Source organism: Boleophthalmus pectinirostris, unplaced genomic scaffold (genome assembly GCF_026225935.1).
Source record: "Boleophthalmus pectinirostris isolate CB_2022bp ecotype Guang Dong unplaced genomic scaffold, ASM2622593v1 HiC_scaffold_13, whole genome shotgun sequence".
Lineage (NCBI taxonomy): Eukaryota > Metazoa > Chordata > Actinopteri > Gobiiformes > Gobiidae > Boleophthalmus > Boleophthalmus pectinirostris.
In genome coordinates, this window is record NW_026571036.1 from 31,684,354 (window position 1) to 31,694,661 (window position 10,308).

Below are 10,308 nucleotides of genomic sequence, written 5' to 3' on the forward strand. Positions count from 1 at the left end.
TTACTTGTCTCCATGGAGATGTTATTGCTTTGCCTGGAATGTTCCATGGTATGACATTAAACATATCCATCTTGCATTTACTCATTATGTGTGTTTCTACTGCTCAAAAATACAATAATCTCTTCTGTGGGTAGGGACGACTCTCCCCAGATCTGAGCTGTAATTTGCTCGTCTCCCTCGTGATGGATAGTTTTACTCTATACTGTGGAACATTCTAGACAAAGCGATATTATTTCCATTGAGACAAGCACTAGAAATGTTGAAACCTCTAAGTTTTTGGAATGTGCAGTGCTCAAATAATGATAATATTCTGAGTTTAAGCCTTTTCAAAGTGGAATTATCTGCTCCCTCATTTGAAAGAAAAAAAGAACGAAAATGCCATACTGTGTTCTGACATTTATTAAAAACGTTTGTTCATTTTTACATGGACTCAAATGCGTTACATCATTTGGCAGTCTGGTTTTCGTCGTATATTCCTCTCTCTCTCCAAAGCTGCTGGGGCACTGTGCTCATACTGAGCCCACTCCAGTGTCAGAGAAAACATCCGTAACAGTTTTCTGGCATTTGCCTTTTAAAAACTGAACTTCAAAAAGACACCAGAGCGGAGGTACTGGCACACTGCAAAAACAATTACTTCTACACAGTAAAATGACTTTTTAAAAATCTTGTTTTGGATCTGTGCCATTAGTGTATGCGAGAAACCCAACTGAAACATGTTTAAAAGTATGTCTATAACTAAATGTCTAACCAAAAAGTCCAAATTATTCAAGTCATTTCACTCATGTGCTTCATTGTTTTTGCAGTACATGCCCACACAGCCTTGTTACCACACACACTTTTCGGTACAGTAGAAAAATATAGTGATCACTACGTAATAGAATCCATTAAATCCATATATATATATATCTTTTCAATACAAAAAATAACTGCTATGTGAGCGAGCAATTAAGACAAGCACAAAATTAGAAGCCTACAGCCTAGAGTTTGCCACATTCACTTTAGGCTACAGACTGGAATATATTGACCACAAAAATATCATCGTCATAGTGTGCCATGGTGAACACTGTAGCAGCAGTCGTGGTTTGGACACAAGCGGTTTACAGAAGAGAGGAGCCGGCTTCACACGCGCCGCTCCGGTCAAGTCCCCAACACTTAACAATGACACCGGTGAAACGTATGAGACTGGTCAAACATATGGGAATGCCTGGTAAAAGGTTTGCCAAAGTGCGTCATGCGTCACGAGGATGGACCTGTCCTAATGGCGCGTTTAGAGGGGGGCCAAAGTGACAGTTTCCATGGAGACGAGGCTCCGGGTCTCGATTTTTTCGGGAGAGCAGCTGTTCGCATGGAGCGTGACTGTAGCTGTTGCATAGACATTACAAAGAAAAGTACAGAGGCAGAGACCGGAGGGCACCTGTGTGAAAGCGGCTCCGGAGCGGTTTCTGAGCGGCTCGGGGCACATCCACATGCGGCTCTACACATGCAGCACGGCCGAGTGGAGCACATTGTTCCTGTACTCCTCCAACCAGTTTCTCAGCTCGGAAATGCGGTATCCCTCCGGGCCCCTGCCACCCTGGTACACCACCTGCTCGTCCCTCACGATATAGAGTCTCTCGAAGTAGGCTCCGTACGCCGCGTTGGACGAGTTGTCCATGTTATCCACGACGATGTTACTGCCGGGCACCTCGGACAGCATCATCTGCGCCGCTCGCAGCCGGTCCTCCAGGCACCGGTGCTTGGGGATCTGGTACGGTGCGTCCGTGCTCACCCAGCCGTCGGACGGGTGCGCCTCCTCGATATACACCACCAGAAAGTCCGCAATGTCCGCGTACTGGCGCACAATCTTCTGGAAGGCAGCCAGCCGCATCATGAACGGTGGTCAGGAGCAGCTGCCGAAGTTAAGGATAAGCGGTCTCTTCCCTTTCATACAGTCCAGCAGCCGCACCGGCCTGCGCTCGTGCACCAGCACCACTTCGGTGTTCGGTGCAGTTCGTCCAAGGTGCGCGGATTTCAGAAAGTCCAGTTTCTGTCCGTACCAAACCGCCCGCAGCGACTCCACCGTAAACATCTTATTCTCGTCCGACACGCACACGGGCGGGTCATCAGCGCCGTCCTGCTCCTGGCCCATCTTCAGCAGCATTTTCCTCCGGATGCACAGGAAGTCCAGCAGCCACAGCATCACAGCGGCCAGCAGAAAGCGCGGCAACAGCATCAGGCACAGTGCCGCGTGCTTCAACGCTCGCGCCATTTGGACCCCACCGGAGATCTGGACCCCACCAGAGATCTGGACCCCCCCGGAGTCATGCATCATCCCGAGGAGGCGCCCGGAGCCGTGTCAGGCGGACATGCGCTGCAGCGGACACTTGTCACCTCTCTGTGAGAGAAACTCCAGTGTGAGGCTCGGACACTCTTTTTATAGCAGGTAGAGCCGCGTCTGAATCATGAAAAAAGGAAAAAGAGGGGAAAAGCAAAAACACGCCTCTGTACCAACGCCGCCCCCTCACATGGTGGGGATTACCTCCTGTCAACTCTGCACCGCGACCAAGGGACAGACGTGGACCGGTTCAGTGCGAGCATTGCCCGCGCAGAGTCACGCCGCCTCTGGAGCGCGGCTGTGCGGTTCTGTGAATGAGAGACAGGGCTAAGGACTTGACACTGCTGTCAACTCACTCTGCATTTTATACTGCAGCGGCGTGCAGCGGCACTAGGCGGCGTTGTGTCCCACGCAACCCGGATGACTCACGTTCAGACCGGCACACATCAGAGCGAGTGGCCGTGACAGAGAACTCTAGAACTGGAGAGAGGACGTGAGACACCTGCGCTCGAAGAACCAGAGCTACCACAAGAGCAGAGGGTCAGTGACAGAGGAGGCACTGTAACTGAAAACACGCGCAGCTCCCAACAGCCCCTTTTCACTGCCGTTTCACTTCAGGTCACTCTTTCACAGAAACATATTCAATTAAATCCATTCTAATAATAGTTTCTACAAATAGACCCACATGTTGACGTCCTTCAGTGAATAAAAGATACATGTGTTCCTAAAAAGAAGTAAGTTTGACCTTGAACCTGTTGTCACTTTGTTTAGTATTGAAATACCGGCGGACAGGAGATGTACCTTCTTCTGATGTCAAAACACTGTCCCACGTGTCCCTATAGCTCCACACTTACCTCAGAGCATTTTCAGTCAGCATAATGTTAAACCACAGGAGATTTTAAGATGCTAAGTACTAAAGTTAGTGTTCGTTATAAAACTATTCTGATAGAGAGTTAAATATGTTTATAAGCAGCAGCTTATCTGCTCTGTTATCTGTCCCATGGCCTTTTTGATTAAGGTACTTTTTTAAAATATTGTTTTTAACTAATGCTATCTGGGACAAACTGATAATCATGCTTTAGGGATTTACTGAAGTTCAAATTAAAGCTCCAATATGTAACATTTTTGTCAAAAAAATAAACTATAATAAAAGTATGTTTTTTCATTATGGAAAAAAACAAACCAAAAACAGGCTTGCATCCCCACAAACCTTATTTGGCAAGAAGGAGAGTCTCTTATCATTTATGAGTCCAAAACAAAAATTGAAAACAGGACATTTTAAGATTACAAGTAAATACAAATTCAGACTGACACTTGCTCTTTGAAAAATATTTCAAACAGGGGTGTAAAATTAGCCGTGTGGTCTTTCAAAGGTTTTTGGCACGTTTTTAAGCGTTTTAACTTCTTCCAGTGAAAATGTGAGTTCTGTGAAGTCGTAAACAGAGATTAGATTAGAATTAAGTTGTTTGTGCATAAAACAGATTACTTCGAATAGAGTACTACTCAGAAATCAGGCTGCTCCAGTGCCTGCTCATGTGAGGAGCCCAAACAAGTCAAAGACTGTACTGATAGAAAACATATTGGTGCAAACTATAGCCACACATGACTGCTACTAATTAAAGGAGAGCGTAGGATTGTTATACTGCTTTTGGAGGCACTCTAAAGACTTTCAAATGCATTATTCATTCACTCCTGTTGATTGTAACTCATAAATGCCACAGCTGCCCTGGGACAGACTGACAGAAGCATGGCTGCCACTGGCTCTCCGGACCGTTTCCATTGTCACTCACACACACACTGATACAAAGTAAGACAGGTGCAGTAGTGGGTGGATCAATACCAAATATCAATATATCAATACTGACTGAGGTATCATAAAGTATTGATTCTTATGATTATGATTCTTCACATTTCTCCCCCCAAAAAATGCAGTTTTTAAATAAAACTATAATTCATTTAAAAATACAAAATCCCTGTATATATTTTTGTTTATTGGCACTTCATTTTTAGATTAGTACAAACTGGGGTGGAGCAAACACAACGTCACCATAGTTGATGAGATAAGATGAGATAAGGTTTTATTGTCTGGCAATTGGTTTATACAGTGCTTTTCCACGTCTGAGTTCTTCACATGTCTACACACACACACACACACACACGCAGACGCACACACACACACACACACACACGCACACACACACACACACGCACACACACACAGACGCACACACACACACACACAACACACACGCAGACGCACACACACACACACACACACACACACAGACACACACACACACACACACACTCACACACACTCGCACACACACACGCAGACACACACACACACACGCACACACACACACACACACACGCACATACACACACGCACATACACACACACACACACACGCACATACACACCCACACACACACACACGCAGACACACACACACATACGCACACACACACACACAGACGCACACACACACACACACACGCACACATACACACACAGACGCACACACACACGCACACACACACAGACGCACACACACAGACGCACACACACACACACGCACATACACACACACACACACACACACACACGCACACACACACAGACGCACACACACAGACGCACACACACACACACGCACATACACACACACACACACACACACACGCACACACACACACACACACACGCACACACACACACACACACACACACCACACACACACAGACGCACACACACACACACTCGCACACACACACACGCACACACACACACACACACACACACACACACACACACACACACACACAACACGCACACACACACACACACACACACATACACACACACACACACACACACACACACGCACACACACACACACACACACACACACACACACACACACACACGCACACACACACACACACGCACACACACACATACACACACTCTTACACCAGTGTACACAGACACTAGGGGCAGGGTTCAGTGTCTTGCACAAGGACGTAACGACAGTATTCATCTATGAGAGCTGGAATCACACCGTCTGTGGGTCAGTGGATCTGACCGCTCTAGCAATGGGATTTGAACCTTGAACTTTTGGATCAGTGGACAAACACTCGTCCTCTCATCTGAAGGTTGGCTTGACATAAAAACATCATTGGTTGAGTGGTCAGATCCACTGGCAAACTGGTTGATGGTGTGAGTCCAGCTCCCGCAGATGAATGCTGCCATTGTGTTCTTTGGCAAGACACTTAACCCGCCACAACCCCGGTGTGTGTGTACACTGGTGTGTGAATGCGTGAATGGTTCCTTGATGTAAAATACAGCAATTTTACCATTTAAAAGACGAAGATGTAACACATATTCACATCCAAGCTGAAAAAAAAAAAACCCCAAAAAAACTACAAAAACAAAACAAAAACTGAAGCACTCATAAAGTCTAAATGATTTAAAAGCCTTTCTTAGCACATGGCAAATTAAGATAAAGTGACACCAGTATGTATCGGCCTTCAGAGCAAACTTACACTATCCCTCTATGGTCTTTAACAGCTCTGATGCACTGTCCAATATGATCTAAAGGTGCAGGTAAAATTGTGCTATTCCCTATATGTCCTTGAGTAAAATCTGTACATCCACATGCAAAAAAAACCCCTGCACTTCATGTTGCACTTACATACAAACTACTTTGGTATCGGTATTGTATCGATATCTCAATATATGCCATTAATTGGTTTCTGAAAAATAGCTTCAGAGTTTAACCTAGACCCTCTTTAGTGCTGGTTCAGACTGTTCTCTGGTGTAACCCTGGTTTTGTCTTGGTTTATTTTTAATTTAGTCGTGGTTCTTATCCTGGTTTATAAAGTCTTGGTTTAGTCTTAGTTTATTCCTGATTTATTCCTCTTTTAGTCCTGCTTTACTCCTCTTTTAGACTCTTGATTTAGTGCCTGTTTATTTCTGGTTTATTCTGGTCTAGTCCTGATTTAGTCCTGGTTTAGATCAGGCTCAGGTTCATTTGAGTCCAGCTGGTTCTTGGAAGTCTTTGGTGGTGCAGAGCTCAAGTCGTTACAAGCAAAACATGTGACTGAAACAGGTTTTGAGTCTAAGCCTGAGTTATTCTCTGGGATATACTCTGAATTGCATATGTGGATAATGAGGACGTGTACAGTTATATATGAACCTGGACTAAGGACACACAAGTGGGTTAAAAGCTTTGGAATGCACCAAGAAATAAGACCACAGAAAGGGTCAGAATTTAAACATGCCATACGTCGTTCACTTTTTAAAATTATATCATGACTAGAGTGGCAGCTGTCAGTTTCACTTCAACCAAAACATGCACATTAGGTCAACTCCTCGGGCTAAAGTATTCCTGATCAGACTGTATAAATAAATATGTGGGTGAGAAGTGAGTGTGACGTCATAACATTTGGTTCCAGTCAAATGAAGCTCAGCGAGGCTTACAGTTATAGAGGTGAATTTGGAGCCAAGTTTCATATTTGGAATTCCGACCGCAATAATCACAGCGACTACAGAGCCAATCCGGAGTGAGGCTGTTGAAGATAATATCCGTTTCTACCCGCACCGCTGGTTTGGCAGAGATCGCGTGCTTAGCGACGCTGTCAATCAAACCTGTTGTTAACGCAGGAGGGAGCAACTTCAGGGAAAGAAGGCACATGATTTGTCTGTGATTAAGGTTCATATGTTGATTTCTGGACAAAATAGCGAAATAAAAACAGCAGGATTATGTAGAATGGGTTAATACGAACATTTTAAGAGTAAAACGATGAGAGAAGGGTGACAATTTTTCAGTACGAAGTGAATTTGAGCCATACTTAACTGGAGTGGGTACCGGGTTAGCAATGTCCATTTATATACAGCCGATGATCCTGACCAAGCTTACATCGAGATTTAAGGTTGGGTCTCATGGGGTAGTAGCAGTTAACACCCCATCAAAGTGTAATACCACAACTTTAACCTAAACTCCACAGACACTGGTTAAATTCAAAAAAATGGAAAGGTCAGACTTCATACATATCAAACCTGCGTGAAGTCTCCCATGTCCACAAACCTGTTTCACCACTCTCCTTGCGGATGCTAATACCTGTAGCGTGGCTCTGTTGTTTACGTGTGTTTAGGACAGACTCAGAGCCAGGGTGGTGCTGTTGGCAAGAATCAGATTTTCCCAGAATAATTAGGCCTTCTGAGATCGGCTCAGGTTCAGCCTCCTTTGACCCAGTGTTAGAAAGGGTCAAGCGTACAGGAATATCACGTCCTCTAAGCTTATTAACTCAAGTACGAAACGTGTTAACATCCACACAGAGAGGTTTATGTGGAAAGAGCATCACGGGCCCTCGGAGCAATCACGCTCCGCTAAAGACCATCTAAGCATGATGGGTAATGCGCTAAATGCGCTTGGACCCAGGCTACTTTACGCGTTACTCGGTTTCCTAGAGAGTATCGCCTGGTTGGTTTAGCATAGTGCAACTCCAATCTCCTTTCACTGGCGTCTGAATTCTGTCACAGGAATTATTATTATCCAGGAAAGATTTGAGCTGATACAGACTAAATGAGCAAAGCAGTCTGGAGACCCTGGAGAGACCCTCACATGCTCGAGATGCGATTGCTTTGCCCGGAATGTTCCACAGTATGACATTAAACTTGTCTATCTCCAAGCCAAGTTACAGGTCAGATCAGTGGAGATGTGAGCCTGTTCACTAAGAATTAAAAACACTTGTAATGATATAAATCACAATAGATATCTCCAATACTCCACTATGGAACATTCCAAAGAAAGCAATAACATCTCCATGGAAACAAGCAAGAAAAGTTACACTACATGTCCTTGTATGGTCTAGTTTTAGTCCAGTCCAAGATTAGTTCAGAATTTAGTCCCAGTTTAGTCCCAGTTTTAAACGTGATCTATGTGCAATTGTGAACACATCCTAAATAAGAGTTAGTTTAGTTTATTCTTTATTTATATACTTACATACTTATATTTTATTTATACACCATGTCCAAATCAATGAATCTTACTAAAGAAAAGATGATTTGTACCAGATGTAACTCCTGCAGCTCTCCTCTGCAGTCCTGGAGCAGGTGAACGCTTTTTAAAAATACACATTTCATTACAGCTATATTATAAGACTAACTCATCATTAGCAGTGAAATACATATACTAGCCTAAATCTGAGATGTAGTACTGTTCTAGACAAGTTTTAGGTTTCTTGGTTAGTATGTAAGGTCTAGGTCTAGTCCCAGTTTACCCCTGGATTAGCCCTGGTTTAGTCCTGATTTAATCCTGGTTTAGTCCTGGTTTAGTCCTAGTTTAATCCTGGTTTAGCCCTGGTTTAGTCCTGGTTTAATCGTGGTTTATCCCTGGTCTACTCCTGGTTTAGTCCTGGTTTAATCCTGGTTTAGCCCTGGTTTAGTCCTGGTTTTAGTCCCTGGTTTAGCCCTGGTTTAATCCTGGTTTAGCCCTGGTTTAGTCCTGGTTTAGTCCTGATTTAGCCCTGGTTTAATCCTGGTTTAGCCCTGGTTTAGTCCTGGTTTAATCCTGGTTTATCCCTGGTCTACTCCTGGTTTAGTCCTGGTTTAATCCTGGTTTATCCCTGATCTACTCCTGGTTTAGCCCTGGTTTAATCCTGGTTTAGCCCTGGTTTAGTCCTGGTTTAGTCCTGGGGTAGTCCTGGTTTAGTCCTGGTTTAATCCTGGTTTATCCCTGGTCTACTCCTGGTTTAGCCCTGGTTTAGTCCTGGTTTAGTCCTGGGGTAGTCCTGGTTTAGTCCTGGTTTAGTCCTGGTTTAGTCCTGGTTTAATCCTGGTTTAGCCCTGGTTTAGCCCTGGTTTAGCCCTGGTTTAGCCCTGGTTTAGTCCTGGTTTAGTCCTGATTTAGCCCTGGTTTAATCCTGGTTTAGCCCTGGTTTAGTCCTGGTTTAATCCTGGTTTATCCCTGGTCTACTCCTGGTTTAGTCCTGGTTTAATCCTGGTTTAGCCCTGGTTTAATCCTGGTTTAGCCCTGGTTTAGTCCTGGTTTAGTCCTGGGGTAGTCCTGGTTTAATCCTGGTTTATCCCTGGTCTACTCCTGGTTTAGCCCTGGTTTAGTCCTGGTTTAGCCCTGGTTTAGTCCTGGTTTAGCCCTGGTTTAGTCCTGGTTTAGTCCTGATTTAGCCCTGGTTTAATCCTGGTTTAGCCCTGGTTAAATCCTGGTTTAATCCTGGTTTAGCCCTGGTTTAGTCCTGGTTTAGCCCTGTTTAGCCCTGGTTTAGTCCTGGTTTAGCCCTGGTTAAGTCCTGGTTTAGTCCTGGTTTAGCCCTGGTCTACTCCTGGTCTTACTCCTGGTTTAGTCCTGGTTTAGTGTTTATTGTATTCCTGATTAGTTTGATCTTGGCATAGATTTGTTTTTTGGATGCACTGATCTGATACAGTTTTTTGCTGGATCGGTATCAGTTTCCAAATATCGGTTCAGCCGATATAAATAACTGATAAGACTGTTTACTGGTCGTACTTGGCCTAGAAAGTTTCTTAACGTTCAAACACTTGTTTATACAAAGATGTTCTGTGGTTACTTGAGCAATAAATAACATTTATATAACACATTTGGACTAGTTCTGTTTTATTTTATTTCAACACTATTATCAATCTCTGCAATCTCTGCATATTTGGCTGATATTTGAAGCTCTAGTATCAGACCTGGTATCAAAACTGAAAAAGATGGACCTAATTTGAGCTAAGGCTAGTTTAAGTCTGGATTAGTTAGTTACAATTCCTTGGTTTAGACTTGATTTAGACCTGATAAAATCTCACTTTAGTCTGGGTTTAGTCCTGGTTTGATTCTTCGACATTAGTTTGAAACAGGAATGACTTCTCAAAATATACAAAAATCTGCATATTACCAGAAGTGCATAAGAAAGGTTAGAGTACTTCTTTTATTTTACTAAACCATTTATAGTAGTACTTAATTTTACTTTT

At 43.9% G+C, this 10,308-nt stretch overlaps 1 protein-coding gene across 1 annotated transcript; it reads right to left on the bottom strand.

The window, feature by feature from the left end:
• Positions 1–376: 376 nt before the first annotated feature.
• On the bottom strand, positions 377–2,654 carry LOC110168270 (thyroxine 5-deiodinase-like). Its single transcript, XM_020933702.2, has one exon. It carries the CDS (start codon positions 2,309–2,311, stop codon positions 1,475–1,477), a length of 837 nt encoding a protein of 278 aa, XP_020789361.1. The 5' UTR covers positions 2,312–2,654; the 3' UTR covers positions 377–1,474.
• Positions 2,655–10,308: the final 7,654 nt, after the last annotated feature.